Raw genomic sequence first — 24,248 nt, forward strand, 5'->3', positions numbered from 1 at the left:
TTATGTACAACTTGAATATGTGTGCACTTCTTCTATGACAGTGAATATACATGATGTAAGTTTGGTTTCGTTGATTAGATTTGGTAGGCTGCTTGAATTGGATTCTCTTTTGGTAAATGTGTTGAAATGTAAACTTAAGAATATTGCAGTCGTATGTAGGAAAAGTATGGCTCTATATTCAACATATAATTAGGCTCCTGAATTTATTCTGTAGAATCTTTATGAGATTATATTAAACTATATGGTCCTGCAAAATAGATCAGCAACTCCCATACCTAAAACACACTCTAGAGCTGTAAATGGAAATAGATAAATAGCTCTCTCATCAGTAAAAATAGATGTCAAAGAGTTCTAGCTCATTTACGTTATCTATTTTTATCCTATACCTACTTTTGTGGACTTGATTTCCTGGTTCCCATACCTGTGGCAAATTAGAAGCAGTACAATAGAATCGGAGAGGGGGGTTGCGAAAGGTGGATACAACACAGTAAGGAGAGGTAAGAGTTGCAAAGAGGATGAGAGAACTGATAGACACAAGACCCTGCCAAACACTGCAATCTGCAGCCATATAATGTAAGAAGAAACATTTCCACATTCCCAGAATGCCCTGAGGATGTTGCTGGACTACATCCTGCTATAATAATCAATATTCATCATAACAAAGCTTTGTCTTCGATATGAGAACATGTGCAGACAACTCAGTTTAGGAATATAGAAACGTGAATGAATTCTTGAAAAGAGTTCCATCACAAATGGAAAATATATGAAGTTTTAGGTCTTAATGTAGTTAATCCATACCTATCTTTATGTACTAGCTTGTATTGTGCTTTAAGTACTGGAGATCTGAGTTCACTTTCTATCGTCTCAAATAGGTCAGGTCTCTCTCATATAAGTTCCTCTAATGTATTTTATATTCCTTTTCATAATGTTCTTCAGACTTAGTTTATAATGTATTTAATTTCTGTATTCCCACTGGATTTACGTTTCATAAAGATAGGCTTTTTTTTTCCTGTATTCCCATTCAATAATATTTCTTTATCTCCAACGTAATTTGGAAAAATCTATACAAATATCCAAGATGTAGAATTTTATTAGTGCTGTAATGCTGATTGGAGGTGATTATGGCTATTGAAGGTTGACTCTCCTGGATCCAAATCCTAGAGCCGCCATTTACTTGCCATGGAATTTTGAGTAAATGAGTAAATGATTTTCCTTCTCGAAGCATCAGTTTCATCTATAAATTTGGGATAAATAGCTGCCACATAGGACCATGGTGATGATCAAATAAGCCCAGTGCTTATAAAGCCTTTAGAAAAGCACCTGGTAGATAATAAGGACTAAATTCTATAATGGTTGGTCATAATTATTATTGCTGTTGTCAGAAAACTATTGCCTATATACATGTGGAATATAGTTGGTTTTGATTCAAATTATATTTTTAAAAAATGGTTGTAACTGGTTTCTCTGCTTTACTCTTTTGTGTCTATGTAGCTGTGTGTCAGTTTGGAGAAGTCTTCAGAGTCACAGTGGTATTGTGATGTTGGCACTAGGAGAAAGCAATGCCGTAGCATTTCCTCCTGCCTTTAGCACTGGGGCCTGTCTCAGTTGGAGAAAATAGTGGTGGCAGCAATGTTAAGAACGCCCAATGAGAACTTTATTCTTTCATTAACAGCAGTTAGAATCTTTCCATTTTTGTCTTTGATGACCAAGTCTGAAAGCCCAGTAATGGTCACCTAAGTCCTCCAGATGGTAGGCAACAGGGCAGAAGATTCTGCTGCGGCCAACTCGAATGACTGTGGGAACAGAACAGAGGCTAGGGGAAAACCAGCAGCTCCTTTTCCTACACTATCAATTATCAGGATAATTCTTCCACTCTAAATTACTTATTCCCAACTATTACTTATAGTTAAGATCTTGTGTGACTCTGTTAGCATTCTATTTGTATTAGGATACTAATATAACTAAAATAAAATTTTGAGTTAACTTTTGAAATGTCATATTTTCTTGTCTGTATGTCTTGCAAAAATACTTATTAAGCAAAAATTTTTTTTTATGTGCCATCACTGACTAGCGTGATAGATAAAATAATCATGATAAGTATGTATTGAGACAGATAACCACATATTAGTAATTTATAATAAAAGTCTATGTCTTTTAAAATAAATTAATAAATACTTTTATTTAAACGTATCTTCCAGAATATTCCTAACTTAGAATTATTACTGGTATATGGGATCTTTTTGATTTTTTTATATCTTGAATTTACCTTATCATTGTAATTGATGAATTTTGATAATATTACTTTTGATTTTAAAATCCTATAGATCATAATTTTTTGTTTTGGTAAAATATATATGAAACATAAGATTTACAGTTTTGTTCTGTTTGTTTTTTGCTGGGAAAGATTTGCTCTGAGCTAACATCTGTTACCGGTCTTCCTCTCTCTTTTTTTTTTCCCCAAAACCCCAGTATATAGTTGAGTATCCTAGTTGTAAGTCCTTCTAGTTCTTCTATGTGAGCTGCCCCCACAGCACGGCTACTGACAGATGAGTGATGTGGTTCTGGCCGGGAACAAAACATGGGCACCGAAGCGGAACACACCGAACTTTAACTGCTAGGCCATCAGGGCTGGCTCAAGATTTACAGTTTTAACCATTTTTAAGTGTACAATTCAGTAGCATTAAGTACATTGACATTGTTGTGCACCATCACTGCTATTCATCTCCAGAATTTTTTTATCACCCTAAATTGAAACTCTGTACCTATTAAAAAAATAACTCCCCATTCTTCCCATTCCCTAGCCCCTGGTAACCATTATTTAATTTTCTATCTCTATGAATTTGATTATTCTAGGTACCACAGAAAAGTGGAATCACAAAAGGTTTATCCTTTTTTGTCTGTCTTGTTTCACTTAGAATATTTTCAGGGTTCATCCATATTGTAGCCTGTATCAGAATTTCTTTCTTTTTACACCTGAATAATATTCCATTGTATGTATATACTACATTTTGTTTATCCATTCATCTGTCGATGGATATTTGGGTTGTTTCTACCTTTTGCCTATTGCAAATAATGCTGCTATCAACGTGGGTGTACAAATATCTGTTTGAGTCCCTGTTTTCAGTTCCAGAAGTGGAATTGCTGGATCATGTGATAATCTAAGTTTAATTTTTTGATAAACCACCATATTATCTTCCACAGTGTACCATTTTACATATCCCCCAGCAATGTATGAGGATTTCAATTTCTTCACATCTTCTCCAACACTTGTTATTTTCTGTGTGTTATTTTTTGATAATAGCTATCCTAATGGATGTGAAGTAGGAAAATGACAAGTTATTTTAGCTTCTACTTTTCTACTTACTTTTTCCAACTTGTAAACAGGTAGTATGTACTTCTAACTCGAGCATTTTGCTTAGCAATGGTATACAAAGATGAAAGACTTATGTGATAAATTATGGCAATCTCATAGCAGCTTTCCCATAAGAAATGTAATTGGACTTCTTAGTTCATTTAAAAGTATCTACAGACATGTTATGTTCAGCTGTCTCCACATTTGATGAAAGTGATTTATTTTTAAAATAAAATAGTTACTTTTTTTTTAAAGATTTTATTTTTTCCCTTTTTCTCCCCAAAGCCCCCTAGTACATAGTTGTATATTCTTCGTTGTGGGTCCTTCTAGTTGTGGCATGTGGGACACTGCCTCAGCGTGGTTTGATGAGCAGTGCCATGTCCGCACCCAGGATTCGAACCAACGAAACACTGGGCCACCTGCAGCGGAGCGCACAAACCCAACCACTCGGCCACGGGGCCAGCCCCATAAAATAGTTACTTTTACATGCAGGTCTTTACAGATCTTTATAAATTCTCTTTTTCCTTTCTAAGCTTAAAATTAAATCTCTTTATGTGCTTCAGTATGGCAACAATCTCACTCCTTTTTCCATTCACCTAAGCTAACACAACTTTCAGATGGGAAGTTGACATGTGGTTTGTAAAACGGTAAGGTTAGAATTAGAACCTTCTGACATCAAGTTGGACACATTGCTGTCTCATTGATAACATGGTATAATAAACATTTTTTTATAGACGTGATGGAGATTGCTATGTTTTGGTAAGTTAAATATTCTGGTTAGCTAAATTCTCAAAAACATGCACAAGAACATATTAATCTTAGTTTATAGTTAAAGAAATTGGATTCAAATTCTCATTCAAGAATATTGGTTTCATCAACACATGTTAGTTACTGTTAATTCAGCAGTCCCATAGCAATCTTGAAAGTTTTCCAAAGCCATCATTTTGAATCAATTTGTAGTCTACAGTTTTCCCAAGATAAAGAACATAGGACATTGAAGTGATTATTTAAAAACGCGCTGATTGGTGGTAAATAACTTATAAAATCATTTTGTTGGGTATAATTTGTCTTTTTCCCATGAAAGTGAAAAGCAGCAAAATAAAAATGCTTTAAAAATTCTCCTTGTCTGGAGAACAGCTGAACGATGTTAAATTTTTCTTTGTCAGATTTGGTTGCATGACTTACTCGTTCACAGACACCACCTCTGTGATAATGCAGTTAAGTGGATAAATGGAAGTTGTTACACTGATAGTACTCACTGCTTGCTGCTAATTAATTTATTCACTGGCTGACTTGTAAAGGTGTTATTTTTAATGTTGCCCAATAAGAAATGACCCCAACTCACACAAAGAGAAGGACTCTCTAGATATAATCCTTTTGAAATCCAGAAATGAATTTTGTAGAACCTGAACAATGTGATTTCAACCATGGAAATTTTAAGTCCTGGAGGTTATTATGATTACAGCAAAGAAAGGATGTTTCTATTAGTTCTGAGTCTCAATAATCTGCATGATTTGAAAATACTATAAAGTAGCTTTTCAACCAATATTTGTGCCTGGAATTCAGATTTGCTTTTTCTTATTTCCATATGCTCTGTTTTAAACATATGTTAAGTTGTATATTTAAAGCTAGAAGTACCAAAAAGCCCACATAAAAATATGTTTTCTTCATTATCAAAGTCTTCAATGCCATCATCATTTGGAAAAAAAAAGAAACAGTGAATATAATGGAAGTCTGTAAAACAGACTTTTAATAGCACCAAATAGAATGAACATCTGGCTTTCTTTTTGCAAGGTGCATTGATGTTGTCAGAAAAGATGGAATAAAAATGCTGATATGATTGTCCAGGTTTTGGACTTGCTAGTACAAAAATATTTTATTCATTCAGTCTTCCGTAAGTTCCAAAGATAGATGTTGACTTTGATGAAAAAATACAATGATATATATTTAGAATGACCAATCTTTCACATTTAAATCTAAAATTGTGCTGCTGCAGTTGGATTTTTCTCAGAGATGCCATTCAAACAACACGTTGCCTTGTCATCTCACATAGCCTTTCTATCTGTGATGATAGGGGCTAGGTGAGAGGCTGACAGCTCGGCACAGCTTTTGTTAGGGCATGTAATGCTGCATGACTGCGAGCACCTCTCTTTTGTTTCAGTCAAAGAAACATTTTCAAGGGGCAAGGTTTTGAAATTGAATCTTCATTGTCATATTTTAAAAGTGTACCAAAGACTGAATGTAAAGAAAGCAAGCTTTATGGACACTAGATTTTTTGCAATTCCTGATGTTCCTGACTCTGAAGCGTGTTCTGTGCTCCAGTCCTGCCACAGAATCAATAATTTTTCTCATAATCTCTCACCAAAGGAAGAACAACTCAATGTAGATGAAGGACTTTCTCAGTAATTTTAAATAAGATGTAGTAATTAAAATTGATTTATCAAGTTATGTTTTATTATTTTTAAGAATGTTTCATTCTTTTTGAGCCCAAATCTTTACTTGTTGATTAAGAGTCCAGTATCAACTAAATCTTAAACTTTCACATTCAACAGAAAATGCCATCAATTTGGAGAGCATTTTAAAAATATATGTTTTGGGAAATACGCATGAATTGTGCTACACTGTTTTCAAATTTAATGATGTTAATAATTAATAAATGTAGAATAATTCCTCCTTGCTGCATAACTTGGTGTCTGGAATTTTATCAACGCACAAAGATATAGGAAGTGATATGCCGCTTGTGAAGAAACATCATGTTTCTTCAGATATTGATTTTTTTGACATGGAATAACAGAGGCATCAAGGAAAATAAACGCCCACGAAATCAGTTAATTAACTGGGCATGATTTAATGTTTCTCTACTTGGTGATACGTTTACATGTGGTTAGGTTGCTCATAACGACCACTTCCTTCTTGTCAAAACATGTATTGTATTTAGATCCAAGAATCATAGTGGATTTAGAATATATACTTTTATCTCTACTCTGTCTGTTGATGGTTTCAAGCGTGAAACAGATCTCACTTCCCTGCCATCTGCTCTCTATTTAAAATTGACATCAAGTTCAGTTCCTCTCTGATGCCTCCTTGTTTCCCAGCTTAGAACACTTCACTCCTGCAGTTCAGCCATTTCCCTATTATGCCTGACCATTGGGCAAACATAGAGGAAATCCGACATCTAGAACTGCTTCACTATTCATGTCACAAAATAAACCAGGAAGATTTTGGCCATGGAATGATTGCCATTATTGCTTAATGACAAGCCAGTTAGCAAAAACCGAAGTATAGTTTTGTAGTTTTGTGTTTGTGTGTTTAGACAAGTAAACCATTGTATTTTATTTTATATCTTGCTCATCATTGTGTTGCTAGATTGCATTATGTCAGTATTCATACAAAATATCAATTATATGTTTCAGAGAGATATTAGCTCCATAGATCAAATTTAATATTTCAAACCCAGTAATCATTCATTCAGCAAAGATTTTTAAGCACTTAACCTGTAGGGTGAATACTGTTTTAGGTATTTGCAAAATGGTAGTGAAACAAAATCATCACGGAGCTCACCGTCTAGGAAAGTAGGGTTTAAACACATACTTAGATTTGTTTTAAAAAACGGAAGAGCTGTAATAATACTGAACAAACTTTGCTATCATCTAGAGTGTAATTGTATTTTTTGTGGTAGGGTAAGATATTAGGCTAATTATATTATTTTTGGTTTAGAAAATCATTTTGGCTTAGAATATCAGAAGTTGTTTCTCTAACTGAAAATTGACTCTTCATATGCACATCCTTGTATCTTATATATCTTCCTCTCTCTCTGTATATGAAACATCTATTTTGCACTGCCGTTATACCCAGTACTTGACTTGTGGATAGACCTAAACTCCAGTTTCTGGTTCTGTGATTTATGTTGAGTAATTACATATATACAAGCAAAGGGAGATTAAATAATCAAAGCCAATCACTTTTTTGTTACGTGACTCCTAAATGTACATGTCTTCAGCATTTTTTAGTTCTATAGTCCAAGAAGCAAACTGTCCTTGGTCCATAGAGATAATTACACATGAGTAAGTAATGAGTATTCTGAACTATCACATTTATGTTTGTTTACTTTTTTGAATGTATCTATATGCTTGTATGTATATAAATATTTAAACTTTGAAAGTTTATTCTTCCCGTTTGAGGGGATTAATTATATCTCTGGAGATGGTTTAGTATTTCCACAATTATTTTAAGAGTCAGTCTTGTTAGTTGATATGTTATTTAGACTAGGAATGCCTGTATTGATTAAGGGGCAAAATTAATCCACTTTCAGTTTCTTTTCAAAGTGTGAGCAAGGGGCTCTCATTAAATGCCATTATATAATCATTGATCAGTGAAATGATATCTGGGTCACAGTGGCATCTATTTTTGCAATATAAATCCCTGTGGCTATATATGAAAGGCATGTTCAGACTTGCATCTGCACGTAAAAGCAAGGATAGTCTTCATGCTGTTATCAGCCTAATTTTAGTATATACGACTTAAGGTGCTGCTTGAAGTGTTTTTCTCCATGGTATAAATTTAGCAATAAATGTAGTCATTTGGCTGCTGCTCTAGCAGTTTGAATGTGGAAGTATAATGTGAAGAATTTTAGTCCACATTACTTAGGTGTTATAGAAAACATATATCATTTCACATCATACATCTAAATATTAGTTTATAATAAATATTCAAATTTAAATCCTGACTTTGGGGATTTGGATGTCTTTTTATTAGATATAAAAATGACTTCAGCAATTGTTTAAAATTGTTTTTCCCAAATGTGATAGAAAATATCTAAAGCATAAATTTGTTGTTCAAAAATTAAACACATACATACATCTTCTCTTAGGACTGAATGTGTGGAATGGGTTCACTAAATATTTGCTGTGCTGCGAGAAAACAGCATCATAGTAACTAATTTTTCAGCTAAGGCTTTAGACAGATTTTCATAAAAATTTTTACTTTATAATCTAGAAAGTAATCCATAATTGCCCTTCAAAATGAACCTTTAAAAACTATACATTTCTATAAAATATTTTAATTGATATTATTGATAAAGTATCAACTTAAAAACTTAAAGTGAAGATTTTAATATTTGGTTTTCTTTGAAAGAAACTGTTACATAATTGTTTTTACTCTCAAATTAACTGGGAGTTTAGCTGTCTGACAAACGACTCAAAGAGCTATGGATACTTTTAAGTAGAGACAGCTAATGAAAACCTGTATGAACAAAGTGCAAGCTGAATTCATCAACACATTTTTAGTTATTGATTTTTTGACTGGAACAACATACACTGTTGTAGGGTCCCAAAAGCGAGGATTTAATTCTTAGAAACTTAACTTAGCCAGGGATCAATCATTGCATCCCTAGGGTCATATACATTAGGAAAATCTTTCAATAAACGTTTTGCAGTGCTAATGATTTATAAGCATTCAGAATTTCTCTTTCAATGTGCCATAAGCAGTTTGATGAGACAAATGAATTATCTCAAGCCCTAATTTTCTAGGAAAAAATAAGAAATTGCATGTAAAACTTTTGCTCTGTTAATGATGGAGGTTAAAATTTTAAGTCTAGAAATATTCTGGTGAAAATTAGTATTTTCGTGCAGCATTCCTCCACACTGAGTAAATTAATTTATTCTATTTCCCACCTGATTAAACAATAGTGATGTAATATGCCCGTCATTTGGATTTTTTATAACATTTTCCTAAATGCATAATTCAAATATGGATTGAGTTTTCAATTAGCTGTTATTTGACCTAATGGTTAGAATTTGGCTTCTTTATTCTGATATTGTCTATTGATTGTGTCTATGTTTCGGTACATGTGAATCTTAAGAACTTTGAAACGTAAATCACTTAACATCTCAGCTCAATCTGCTGTAAAAAAGATGAGAAGGAATCTAGATATTAACTTTGTATAATTAGTAACTTTGCTTTTAAAAAAGAGGATTTGTAATAGTTACTGCTACAAGGCTTTGCATGATAGGGTCTCTGCTTCCTCTCTGACCTCATCTTCCACTTTCTGCATTGCTCAATCTAGTCCCACCGCACTGTCTGTATTACTTTTCTACAGATATGCCAAAGACACTTTCACCTCAGGGCCTCTGCACTTGTTGGTTTCTCTACCAGAATTATTCTTCCCCAGATAGTCACAGTTTCGTTGACTTCCTTTGAATCTCTGCTCAAGTGCCAACTGAACACTTTTTGTAAAATTACTACTCCTTCAGCACTGGGCCACAACACACACACTCATATATGCTAATGCTCTGTACCCCTTTGGATTCAGATTCTCCTTTTTCTTTTGGAATGGATTATTCACGAGTGGTGCTGTGCACTTTATAATGCATCACGTCAATTGTTCTACTGTTAGTGATGCCAAGATAGATCAGAGTAAGCAGGTAGTGAAAACCTGATCCATCATGTTCATTATCATATATTTTTGACATGGTCCACTTTAGTGTTTGATAAATTTCTTTCATTTTGGCATAATATGTCCCAGACTCATTTTTACATTTTCTGTTTCAAAGCTGGAATAAACCATTCAACTCCAAGGATCCTTAGATGTTTTTAGTAGATAGTGGTATTTAGAGAACACATTTTGGATACTAGGGGTGCTAATTGTTATTGGGTTGTCATTGCTTCTAAGCATTTTCAGCAGGTAGAGCTAGGAAATTCAAGAGTTTCAAAAAAAACCACAATGAATGTGTGGTATATTTTCAATTCTAATTTATCATTAAACAGTTTTAGTGAATATTTTTAAGTTTATACTTGTACTTCTTTTCTCTTACATGAAAAATCTTGGCCTTAATATTAAAGTACTTACTTATTTGCTCTATTCTATAATGTGTATAGTTGCAAATTAGTAATAAGATAGTATTAGTAAAATTAAGACTGATGAATGAAGTAAAACATTTCTTTGTTGGTCTATTTATTCTTAGATTATATTCTGTTGTTGACATACAAAATATTGTGTTAGGTCACTTGAAATAGTTCTTTTCTGGATGTGATTATGTATCCAATTCATTTGTTTCAGTTTATTTCCAATTCTTATGTCTACTGTATTTGATTTATATTTGGCTTATCCATTCTTTGTTCTCCTGTTTCTCCTTTCCTTTCTTTCTTTTTTTGGGGGGAGGGGTGAGGAAGATTGTCCCTGAGCTAACATCTGTGCCAATCTTTCACTATTCTGTATGTGGGACGCCACCACAGCATGGCTTGATGTGCAGTGTGCAGGTCCATGCCCAGGATCCAAAGCCACAAACCCCAGGCCACTGAAGTGGAGCATGCAAACTTAACCGCAATGCCACCAGGCCAGCCCCCTGTTTCTCCATCTTTTTAACTGTATTTCTGTGCTGTTTTTCAGTGATTGCTCTAGAGATAACAATATATTTTTTAACTTTTTACAATCTTTCATCAAATAATATTACACTAAAGAACAATATGTGAACATTGCAGTGACCTAATTTCCTTCCCCCCCGCCTCTGTGTGCTCTGTCATACATTTTACTTCTACATATGTTATGAATTCAATAATATATTTTTTCTTTAAGTAATCAACAGTGTCATAAAGAAATTTTATTTCTTTTATATGTTTATGTTTCTTGTTTATTCAGATATTTGCTCTTCTCTTTCTCTTTATTTCTTCCTGCACATCTAGACTTCCATCTAGTGTCTTTTCCTTCAGTTGTGAGACCTTCTTTTACCACTTGTTGTTGGAGTCTGTTGCAGATAAATTATGTCCAGTTTAGCTTGTCTTAAAATGTCTTTATTTTGCCTACATTTTTGAAGGTTGTTTTTTCTGGATATGGAAATTTAGGTTCATTCTCCCCCCATTTGGCATTTTGGAGAGTTCCATGGTCTCATGTCTTCCATTGTTTCTGGTAAAAAGTTGGCTGCTGTGCTTGTGGACATTTTCTCTGTGTGTAATGTCTTTGGTGGGGGTGGGTGATGAGAGACAGGGAGGTATACTTTTATGATATTCTTTGGTTTTCTTAAGTTTTACTATATCTTCCTTGATAATGATTTTCTATGTATTTATCCTGCTTGAGGCTCACTAAGTTTCTTTGATCTGTAGGTTTATGCCTTTCATCTATTCTAGGAAGTTCTCAGTCATTATTTTTTAAAATTTTCTTTTCCGTTCTTTCTCCTCTCCTTCTGGGACATCAATTACTCATATAACAGACAATTAGGTATTGTTCCATAAGTCTAAGATTCTTTTCAGTTATTTTTTTCTCTTTGTTTTTCAGTTTGAACAATTTCTATTCTCCTACCTTCAAGTTCAGTGAGTTTTTCTTCTGCTATGTCCAGTCTACTTTTACATGAATCAAAACATTCTTTATTTCTGATATTGCATTTTTTTCTCTGTGGCTTTTTCGTTTTATTTATAATTTCCATATTCCTGCTGAAACTTACCATATTTTATTCATGCTATCTACTTTTCTCACCAGAACTTATAATTTTTTTATCATAGTTATGTTAAAGTCCTTGTCTATTATCTAGATTTGCCTATATTGACTGTGTTTTCCATTGGTTATGGGTCATGTTTTCCTGCTTCTTTGTGTGTACCGTAATTGGTGATTTTTATGCTAGACATTGTACATTAAAAAATAGAGACTAACCCAGATAATATTTACCTCTAGAAACATGTATACCACTTACTCTGTCACATCGCTAATTTATAGTTGAGCTGGGTCTCAGTTTGTTTCCATCTTAGTTATTTTTAGTTCACAACTGGCTTCAAAAATTTTGAGAGCAAGATCAGGGATTTTCCTTCAGCAGAGCTCTCTTTCTCTCACTCTCTGTTTACAGCCCACCTGTGAGCTCTGGGCTTGCAGGGGAGTTCTCTTTGCTCTCCAGCCACCAGGATCCTGCCCAAGCCTCCACCACCAGCCCCCACCACTTTCTGTTTGCAAATGTAAAAATATTTACATGGTTGCATTTGATATCATATAACAAGATCTATTTAAGGGTATGTCATTTACATCCTCAGCCACTCCACTCTGTGCCCCTCCTCCACCTATCAGTAGTGAATTTTGTTTTCAGAGCAAATACTGATTTTTTTCTTTCTCTTTGAAAATATAAGTATATATTAATTCCAGTGTATTTTCCTTCTTTGTCATATAAAATATAGCATAGTGTGTATACTATATGAACCTTGATTTCCTTCCCTTAATAAATCCTGGTCATCACTTCACAATAGTGTATACAGATCTTCCTCATTCTTTCTAACAGCTGTTATATTATTTATAATATTCAGTTATCTGTCTGCATCTTATAGTTTATTCATCTTGTCCCTTACTGGTGGGTATTTGGGTTGTTTTTGATGTTTTTTTAAATACCAGTAATGATACAGTGTGCATGTGCAAAACTTATTGTCTGATTTTATATAGCTTTAAGTTGTATTTTTAAATAGTTTTTTTTTTTTACTATTGGTTTAGGACCTCAGACATAATTGCTACTCTAATTGAGATTAGAAGGAGGAAAATCTTTCCTATACGTCCTATGATGTGTCCAACAAAAACAATGTTAACCAATGAAAAAGATATATGAAATTCTGTTCTGATTTTACATATATATATAAATATTGGGCATATATATATTGGGCATCTACTTCCCATTACAACTTACATGAGACCCAAGAGAAGGTATTGCCAACAATGATTTCTGGAGAACTGTCAATATGTATACATATTGCTTGCAAGTAATAACTTAGAGGGGTCAATTTCATATCTTATTATTATGAGGTATGGATTTGGTATTTCATTAACTTTCAACTGTAGGCCTGAATCTCAAGAAAAACTGAGACCTGGATATTTGCAAAATAAATGTTAATAGTGTGTGTAGAGTCACTAAAATTTCGCTGGTGCCATAACAGAATGAAGAGGGAAAAGAGCATTTGAAGGTAAATTTGTCAGACACACTCAGCACTTCCCTTCATGACATCTCCTGAATATCCATATGCTGTGTGGTCTCCACTGTAAAATGGGACATTTATAGGTTGAGCTTCCATTAGAAAAGAGTATGTGGAATTTATATTTCAGCTCAAAATCTTGCAGTTTTATTTTTAGTAGAGAATAGCACAGATTCTCTCATATGTATTTTACTATAATGTATATTTTATATGTAAATCTCTGCACATATCTCACATATATAGATAGATCTCTCTCTCTCTCTCATATATATATATATATATATATATATATATATATATGTATGTATAGGAGAGAAAGATGATAGTATGTACCCTCTCTTCAATCTTGTACCTCCAGTTGCTACAGAAAATCTCCACTCAAAGAGCCTATTGTATCCTCAAGTCGACATTCTTTCCAGATATTTGTGATTCCCTCGACCTCTTGAATTGTCTTGTGTCTGTTCCTATGTGTATCTGCACTTTGTAAACAATTTTAAATTTGAATCACCATTTACTCTTGCACAAAGCATGAAAGTTTAGCAAACTCTTTTTAGAAGTGGAGATATAAATAAATCAGCTACCTGTGTTTGAAAAGTCTAAACTAAAGTGCAGTTGTATGCTTCAGCTTGTCAATGGATATTTATGAGGTGAACATAATACTATAACGGTTCTAGCAGTGAAATATCTCCTGTGCAGATAGCTAGTAAAGGAGCTCACAAGTGTTAATGCCGGCAGAATTTTAATGCTCAAGAGATGGGAAACATGACACTTCCTCTGGGTAATGCTGCTTTTACTGGCTACAGTGAAAATGAATGTGTGAAATCAGTCTTCAAATATTACAACAGGGTTGGGGTCTATATAATTAACCAGTAACAAATACATCCTACTATTGTCTTGTTTTCTTCTCTTGGTTTAATTAACTGCCGTGCAGTAACATAGCACTACAATTTTATTTTGGCATCAACTTCCCCTTCCTACTTATTATGAGACCCAAGAGAAGGTATTGCCAACAACAATTTCCAGGGAAATGTCAATGAACTTCTTGCTCTAATAGGTACTTGTTGCCTGGAAATACCCTAAGTAAAGTTAAAGCTGACAGATTCTAATGGTGAAGTTAGCCTTCGCTATGACCAAAGTTTTGTTTGTGACTTATCCTGGGTACATTCTGCTCCTTCTTCTACTGCGGGCAAGTAGATAATGGAGGAAAGCTTTGCACAGAGCTCTGCTCTAAGAGATGAATTGGGATAGTAATACATTTCCAGCTTATAAAGAATCATATTGTGCTTATTTTTCCCAGCAGCCAAAGAAAATGAAGTTAAGCATTCAGTCTCTAGACCTAGGGGATTTATTCTTGTAGGAGAATGTCTGGGATTTTATGAAGAATAGTATAGTTTCAACATGCTTACATGCATAAACTTCAAGTTAACATTAATGATCTATGTTAACTTAGTTCAGGTTAAATTCCAATTAATCTGCATTTCATATCAGCTATCTGCAGAGTACTTCATTAAGTCTTACCATGTTAAGAAAAGGCAACAAAGGAGGGAAGTAGACATGATAATGATCTTTTTGTATAAGGTAGAGATTGAGATACTACATTTATTGGAGGGTTTCAAAGGTTTAGATGAGTTTGGAATCATTATGATTAAGAAAGTTGAGAATTAAGAAAGAAATATATATTAGTTTAAATTTACTTATACTTAGTCTACTTCTAAAGAAGTATTGAGAAAAAAAACATGTACAATAAAACTTCAGAATCAAAACAGAGAAATAATCCTGGGCCAAAGTCAAGATATAGCTGTATCAGAACATGTGCACTAAGGGTAGCAATTGCTTTTAGAACCTCCTGTAAATCTGAGCTTTTTAAAAGTCAACGCACAAAGAGAAAGTCTGAGTTATATAGTTGCCATTGTATAATAAAAGGGAAGCACCTGAGCTTACCAGAAGTGACAGGCTTTTTCCTAGCTAGCTCTGAACTCCAAGAATTGATCCTTTAGTATCAGTGTCTTCAATAGCAATTTTCCAAAATGCAAAATTCTCTTCATATGACCAAAAGTTGAATAATGCTGTAATATTGTCAAAAAGCTAGGAAGGCATTTCTAAAGAGAAGCAAAGAAACCAGGTCCAGGTAGATAGATAGTTTACCGGTAATCGGGCTTAACATAGGCATGAATATCTTGAATAATAGTTATCAAACTACATTTTTAATGCAAACAAAAACAAAATTCTGTGCTGAATTGCAATTTTAAAGGCTAGATGAGAGTGGAGCTCCCTTGGGTCGAATTAGGATTGAGAGGCCTGCAGTGTGCCTGCTTGCTCTATTCTTGTGCACCACTCCAGCCACAGTGGCCCCTGAGGCACCTTGTGGAACCCACAGGACTTCATGGACTGCGGTACGAAAAACAAACACTAACCTAGAGAAATAGATGACTAGCATCTCACGTAGAACTTCCCTCTCAAAGATAGTTTGCCAACTGATCTGGAGGGAGAGGATTCCAAAGTTATCACTGATAAATGCCTGAGGTATAAATATTTTATATTGTTGATTGAATAGAGAAATATATGCCCTAGATACTGGGCATGTGGTTAGAAAGTTTGATGTGGTATGAAAATTAAAGCGCTTCCCTTATATTCTTGTTTAAATATAATCAACTCCAGCATGGACAGGGCTTGAGGTAGGCTGGGTATATAGGTAGGTACATGCACACACATGCACACACACACACGTGTATGCACATTTAAAAAAATTAGAGAGGCCAGCCCCGTGGCCAAGTGGTTAAGTTCGCGTGCTCCACTTCGGTGGCCCAGGGTTTCGCCAGTTCGGATCCTGGGCGCAGGCATGGCACCATTCATCAGGCCACAATGAGGTGGCGTCCCACATAGCACAACCAGAGGCACTCATAACTAGAATCTACAACTATATACTGGGGGGCTTTGGGGAGAAGAATAAAAAAAAGAAAGATCACTGATTGTGACCTGGACAGATGCTTGAACAGGCATTTTATGGAAACTCTTAGAATTGTGTACCATAAAGATGAAAATGCTGACTGTGGATTATAACCTTTATCAATCATTGGCTTCTACCATACCCAAGCACTCTTGAGTAGAACTGCATTCACGTGGGTTCACCAGGATATTAACTATACAATACAACCCAGTAAACAAGTTGACCAATGTGGGCACTGAGTGCTGAAAAACTTTGGCATGGTTGGTAGTTGGTAATTAGAGAGAGTGAGTAGTCAGAGGTTCTTGGGCTGACTTTTAAAAACGTTTAAATACAGATGTTTAGAAAGGATTGCATTTTGCTGATTAAATTTACTCTTTGAAAACTATTTTTTTAAACTAACAAAGATATGCATATATAGAAAAGGTATAAAATAGAATGTAAGAAATCATATGCAATTTCATTACTCATAGTGTGTTGGTGTACTGTCTGTTGGTCTTGTCTTTTACTCTTTAGACTTTTGTTGCATAATTATAATTATGTATATATACAATTTGACATTTTTTTCACTGCAGTTTCCCTACATTGTTAAAACTGTTTAAAAAATTTTCTATTTTAATGGATAGATAATATTTAGTTAGATGGATGAATCATAATATAACTATTCTCTGTTGGGCAGAAATAAATATAAATTGACTAATTATATTTTTCATTATTATAAAAATCCCATGGTAAACATTTAAAAATCTTTGTCTAGATATTTTATTGGGCTTACTTCCCAGCTTGAAATTACTGAGTCAAGGAATATAAGCTTTTAAAGACTATTATTATATACATTGCTTACCATATAGTTTTGGCCAACTTATACTCCCACAAGCAATGCATGAAAGTTCTTTTTTTTGTCACAGAAGCTCGCTAATTAGGTAATTTCATCAATATAAGGCTGCATAAGACAGTATACATTAAAAGGAAGGCAGTTTTATTCCTTTTAAGCCATAATTTTTCTTAGGCAAATGCAATGTTGTCATACCGAGATCGTAATACAGTGATGTCAGTATACAAATACATTTCTAATATGCTACGAAATATTTTATTTTAAGTTGGTAAACATGCCTCTAGTACTCTTGTTTACAATTAACTTGTCTATCTGACTGTTTAATATATTGAGAAGGTAAACTATCACCTAGTCAGACAATATCGAATCACATTTTTGAAATTAATGTGTGTTAAATATATCCGGCTACAATCTAAAATCAGTAGTTAAATTCTGTTTGTTCTGCCTAACTTTAATGTCTTTAAATATTTAAGAAATTTCACTCCTAATCTCTTATGTCATACAAAATGAATAAATTTAACAATTACTTCATTGCATCCAAGGAATGCTATATTCATTCCCAAGGCAAAAGAATGGAATACATTCATAGTTCATTTTTAAATGAATGTACTTCTAAGATATTAATTTAATTCAATTTTATAGTGACTATATGTTGTTATTGTTGAAGTTTATGACCTAGTGACTTATGAAGCATGATACAAATTCAAATAGATTGTATTGATCGCCTAATTGAATAAATAGTACAGGTGTTGCCTGAGGCATCACACCGACAGTGTGCTTTGATTTTATCCATTATTTACATGCATGACTTTAAGTCAAGAAAATTATTTACAAAAAATATTGAATTAAAAATTCAATAAATAGAGAAAATTAAATCAATATTATTTCTTCTTAATAATTATAATTCATAATCTAATACCACATTATATTGTTTCATAAATACTTATGCCACCTGAGTTCAAATTTCTTGAATTATTTTGTAAAATACAACAAGGGTAATATTACACATTTATTTTAACTCTTGCTTACAGAAATCTTGTGTTCATCTCTTTTAGCATATTATCATCTTAGTGGTTTATTTTAAAGACTGTATTGTCTTGTTACCTAAAACTAGTATTAATCTCTACATTGAGTATAAAGTATTAAAATTATAAGTATATATTTCTATATATTTTTATATATTTAGGTTACATTGAATAATCTTTTAAGCCATTTAATTAACTTTTTATTTTCAGCACTTGTACTTTTGTCATTAAAATGAAATATTCTCAGAAATATAAACACGATTAACTAATAGTATTTTCTGTTCTATACTATTCTTTGATGAATTGTATGTTCAAGCTATCTTATATTGCTTTGCTTGTTAGCTTGATAACATACCTTTATTGTGTAGACATTATCAGCATGAGGATATGAAGTCCTGTAAACATTGTGATATCCCATTTCCTACAATTAAACATTGCTCTGTGGTGTTTTGGCATAGACTGCTTGCCATGATATTAATGGCAGCCCAAACATTCACGACCTTAAACATGATCAGCACTATCATGATGGGTTTTCTAAGATGGTACTGAGTAGTACTCAAAGGGCCACAGACACCTAATCACAGCCTCTTACAACCAGGGTGTGTTGCCTTGATTTTAGAATATTCTGGTAAGTGGAGTGGCAGCCAGCATAAAATAATCCCCTGGGAATGAGATGCCTGATGGACTACTTTCTCCTAGCCAATAGTTTCTTTTTTTATTGATTGTTGCTTTTCTATCTTTTCTCCTTGGGGCTACTATCTTCTCTTTTCTGCATATTTTCTTCTCTCCTTTTCCACTGTTGTATTTTTCTCCTTTCTAATCCTCTTTTTCTCTATCAAATTCATACTTATTCTATATTCTCATTTTTGAGGTCCAGCTCCTCCCTCAATGGAGGTTTAAGTCACTGTGTATTCATTCATTTATACATTCGTCATCCATCCATTCATTTCTAAGTACATATTTATTACAAGTCTGTTCTATGTTAGATACTGTGCAATGAGATTGCAGAGGGAAAATGGATAAGTGCCTGTTTTTAATAGAGAACTTGCTGTATGCTAAGTACTGTTCTAAGTGCTTTATATACATTAACAGATTTCGTCTCTGTGATAGTCCTAAGAATAGGTCCAATTTTTAATCCTTATTTTTGTGATGAAGAAACGGAAGCACTCAGTAGTTAATGTTGCCTGTGGCCACACAGTTAATGAGTGGCAGAGCTGAGGTACATACTCAGGATTTAGAGCCCTCAGATTTAACCATTATTGTCTTCGCTTTTGTATATTTGAGCAAACAACTGTGGTGTACTAATGTGGTTTGGCTGGAGTGGAGATGCAATGAGATCTTTCAGGGAAGGAGTTCCATGCCTGGGAGACCTAGGTAATGCTTAACAGAGGAAGTCACTCTGGAACAGAACTCCTCCGAGTTACCAACTTTAAATTTCTGTAAAATAAAAGTACACCGAGACATTATCAGCTCTTGATAAAAGTGAAAAATGCTGAGTTCGTGATCAGGAGGGGAGAAGACATTTGGTTGTTTTTGTTAATGGATGTGTGCTAAAACACACGGGTGTGTATTGCATTTAGCAGGGGTTTTTTTTTGTTTTTTGATACTTGAATCAATAGACAGCTGGCAGCTGATGATCAATACTAATCCTGTGCTTTGGAAAAATTGAAGTAAGGACCTCAGGGTCAAAATCTCAGAATTCTTTTCATTTGAGTTTCCTTGTCTTTAATTAAATCACACCAAATGAAATAGAAAATAACTTAGGTCTGGAATAATTTAGGTGTTGAAGTGATTTTGAGAATTCAGGTGAACTATGAATCTCCATAGATTTTTCAACTATCCAGTTACCTAAAGTAAATGAATCAGAGTCACCAGATTAATCCTGTGTGTAGAACAGAAGTGGTCAGAGAAGGAGCCTTATATCTAAAACCAGTTAAGTAGTGACGAAACTCAAAAGTAGAGATTCATGACAACTTCTTTTCAAAATTATTCAGAAGAGAGAAAATTTTTACTTTTTTAGTTCATAAATATACAAGAAAAAGGTGCCATTAATTCATATGTTTGCTGTCATAATGTCATTTCTCATATATTTGTTTGATTCTGGAAAATTGCCAGAAGATAATATTTTTAATGTTTATCACTGTTTTAATATGCATAGCTAAAATCTATTTTATTGCATAAAAAGTTACAGTATTGTAGCTTAGAAACTCTGCTTTATTGCTTTGCTGAAATATTTAATTATGCCATTTTCGTACCTGCTGCCCTTGAAAAACATGTTTAGAAAAGAGATATGTCATGAAAATAACATTTTCAGTGTTTTCTTGGCATTTGGTGTCATATTTAGCTAAGCTGGAGAAGAGCATCTTTTCACTTAATGTTCATTCTAAAAATCTTGTTTGAGGGTTCTAGATAATACGAAAGTACAGTCTGACTACTTGACCTGTGACCATTGCATTACCAAGGAATTGTGACCTCTTTCTAAGATGGTTTTCTTTCTGCTTTTCTCTCCCTTCCTTTTGCACAGATATTATATGTAGACATTAGGCACAAAATAAGTAATAAAATCGACAATTGTACTAATAATGTTGCCTCCAAAATTACTTAGAAGACAGATAATTTGATGAATGTTTGCCTGTTAGGCAAAAGCTAATGGAAACTAGTTTGCTTTTATGCTTTTCTGTTTCTTCATTAATTTCTGAAATTTTCAAGTTTATTGAGCAGTCATATTTAAGAAGAACATGAACAAAATCCTGTTTTTCTGTTTTAAGCTTTCTTCTCCAACAATATTTGTTGTTCCTTTTGAATATTACCATGTATTGAATATTTAAAACAAATTTATTGTTCACATTTAGAGGAAAATAGAGAAGTTCTTACATCTAAAATTAGAGAGCTGGTATTATGAGATACAGAAAAATCTCAATAGGATGATAGTCTTTACCCTGAAGTAGAAAGCAGGATGCTAGCTTTTGGCCTATTGAGGGATCTGGACATGATCCATGTAGTAAAGTACATCAACAGTGCCATACCAAGGGGAAGAAAGGAGGGGGATCTTTTATCACTAATTGGAAACTTTGTTTTCAAATGACTCTTGGTTTATTTATAATTACATATGAAACAATGTGTCTCCACAACCTTCATTGACCTGCTAAAGAATTGAAATGGCAAAGTCTCTTTGGAAATGTGCAATGCAAATAAATAGTCACTATTTGGAGAGTGCGTGGTGGTGTGCAGTTGTGAGAAATGGTCAACACTGAACAAGATCTTTAGTAAGTCTCTTGCAAAAGCCTTTTATAAAACAGAATCACAAAGAGATGGCATCTCTTCCCTTTCTCCCTGACTGCTTATCCTCAATCTCTTTCTGTGTCTTAAATGTGCTCCTTATGTATACATTTTAGAAGCACCAGATTGCATGAAGAAATACTTTCATTTTAGGTCATTATAGAAAGAAACATGTAAGGTGATGGCTTGATATTTTTATTGCTGGGATAGTAACACTATATACTTTAAACAGCAATAACATAGTTCTAATTTCCATAGAGTTTTTTCCACTCTAATTTTGCCCTACCATTGTGTAGGTGAACTTGCTATGGAAAAGAGCTGAATGAAACATTCATGCTTTGACTCAAAGGAAAAAAACTTATGCCTTCATCGTATGAATGACTTTACCTTAGGTAATTGTTTATTATATCATGGTAGGAAAACTGAGAGTGTTCTTATGCTTTTATATACTTACTTTAATATTTCAATAACAATTTGTTTCTTTCCTAGGGCCGGTGCATAAATTTCTCCCGAGTTCCGTCTCAGTAAAAGGAAATCAGGAAGACCAAGAAGGTATGAAGATGGTACATATTCACACTGCTGATTTCCAACCAAATGAAAAAGAAAGTGCATTTCAGAAGTTTTTGGAAGAGCAGCTTTATTCCTCTCAGTCAGGAAATGTTTTCTCTGCCTTCTGCTTTGCTTGCACCAAACATTTTCAAACACTTGTTCTGCCATCTACATGGGCGTTGATGAAACCCAGTGGTAACTCATGATTCATGACACTGAAAATAAAAAGGAACATTAATCTACATGCTACGGTTTACACAGGAAAGTTTGTTTGAATGTGTAGAAGAGGAAAAAGCAAAAACAGCATGAAGGTGATATCAGAACAGGGACCACAAAACAACTGGCCATCATGGATCTTTAATGGAGAGAGGAGTGTTTAACATGGAAACATGGCACTTGTGTTGTTACATGGCAAGATGGTTAGCCACAGGCAGAGTATGAAATTTCCCACCAGGCTAAGCAAATAAAGGAGTCCGTTGCCTTAGAGCTGTGTCAGATCACAAAATCCTTCCAAGTCCCCTACCACAATGTGCCTTACGGGAAGCTTCTGACTGGAAAATCTTGTCATTCTAGCACTGCAAAGTGCACACGCATGACAAAATGTAGACAGGATGCCTCAAGGTATTGGTAGCAAGCAAGATTTTGCCCTTTAGTTCTTGAAGACACCTTTCTTTCATTATGCACTCGGGAAAAGAAGAAAATTAATAGAGCGTTATTCCACAGGAAGACGGCTTCTAACCAGCGATCTTGAGTGGAGTTTAAGAGACTCAGGATTTGAGAACTTGTCCCTGTGATTGGTAGATTTACCCCTCTTTTTATGCGTGGGGTTTAGTAGTGCATAAAGCATTAGTATCTGTAAACATACCTAGGAGTTTGTTTTGTTTTTAATTTAAGGGAAGCAGTAACCACAAAGCTTCCGCTCAGGGTTTTTTCTTCCTCCAAGTCTCCAGGGGCTCTTCAGCGTCACAAGCCAGCAACTCTCTTTGCATGAAAATTTCAAAGTTTAATTAATATAATTAAAGGCAACAGCAAGCAGCAGCCTGTGAAGATTTTGCTCATCTTTTTTATGCCTTTTTGACATTGAATGACCTATTACTGTATGCGCATTACTTGGATTTTGAGGGGCACTCTACCTTGGTTATGATTCAGGAGAGGAAAAAGAGACCTCCTCTCATCAATTTGTAAATGAAATTTTCAGGAGGCTCGGCCACCACACAACATCGAAAATGTATGTATTGTAGTTTTTTAGAAAAACCACCGTGTCACGTCGACGATGCCAAATTATGTTAGCGTGAGCGGAAGCACTGTGGGGGAGGAAGAAGGCAGCAGCTGAAGAAAAAAGCTCAAATGATCTAGTCACTTTCGATACTGTACTTCAGATGCGAAATGGATATTCGACTCGAAACCTGACAAAGCGCGCCTGCTTTGATGTGAACTGGTCTAGACAATGACCAGTGGCTGGGTCAGTGGGATGTCTCTCTGCGAGCACAAAGGCTTATCAAATGACACTAAAAATAAGTTCAACAACCATCACATTGGAAGAGAGAAGGCGAACATTTCATGTTTGGCGGGCATGTGAATGCACATGATGGAAAGAGCGATTTGGAGCATCCCAATATAATTACCCCCATTGTGCTCTTAATGGAAATTTCAAAGGACGGAAGTGATTCTGTTGGTTGGTGTCCAGATTTGCGGCACTGCTCCAAGAAGCCTTACTCACACACACAAATATATATATGCATATATATATATCCTCTAGCTTGAATCTTTTGCTCAAGTTTATTTATGTCACTGGCTGGCTGGATCCAAAGTCATGTGTCTACATATGCATAAATAAAATTTTACCTGTGCCTCTGCTACCATTTTCTTTAAGCTCACATAAACTCAAGGCTTGTTAGGTTGAATATATGATTGTCCTGGTTAGTTTTAGGGAAGAATTATATTCAGTTTCAAAATATCCCTTAGGTTCACAAATAATACTGTTGGCAGTAATTATCCATGTGTACCAATGTGACTTGGAAGTCTGATGGACACCCAATGAGTTCTTGTAGACCTCTGCATCTGGGACAGGGCCTATTGCTGTTTCCTTAAATTGGCACTTCCTTTCTGACCAGTGCACACCCCTAAATGGTATTTCTGGGCATCAAGGATACTACAGAATCTAGGGCTGTTTCTTTGGTAGTTACTTTGAATTTGTCTAGTATCATAGGGCGTTTGTATGACACTTGCGTTTTGCTACAGATTAATGTTAGTGGACCTCTGCCCTTAACTGGCAAAATGGCTTTCTGTAGATTGTAAGGCAAGTGGATTTCCAGTTCACTATGAGGAGCG

General features: G+C 34.4%; 1 protein-coding gene across 7 annotated transcripts in view; it reads left to right on the forward strand.

The window, feature by feature from the left end:
* The window catches only part of ANTXR2 (ANTXR cell adhesion molecule 2), a 233,451-nt gene extending 209,684 nt beyond the window's left edge, over positions 1-23,767 (forward strand). For all 7 annotated transcript variants that reach the window (XM_070505556.1, XM_070505557.1, XM_070505561.1 and 4 more), the window contains one exon: positions 21,858-23,767. In XM_070505556.1, coding sequence (XP_070361657.1) covers positions 21,858-21,896 — 39 coding nt within the window. In that variant the 3' untranslated portion in view covers positions 21,897-23,767. The remainder of the gene's footprint in view (positions 1-21,857) is intronic.
* Positions 23,768-24,248: the final 481 nt, after the last annotated feature.

This window comes from Equus asinus, chromosome 3 (genome assembly GCF_041296235.1).
Source record: "Equus asinus isolate D_3611 breed Donkey chromosome 3, EquAss-T2T_v2, whole genome shotgun sequence".
In the NCBI taxonomy this organism is placed as follows: Eukaryota; Metazoa; Chordata; class Mammalia; order Perissodactyla; family Equidae; genus Equus; species Equus asinus.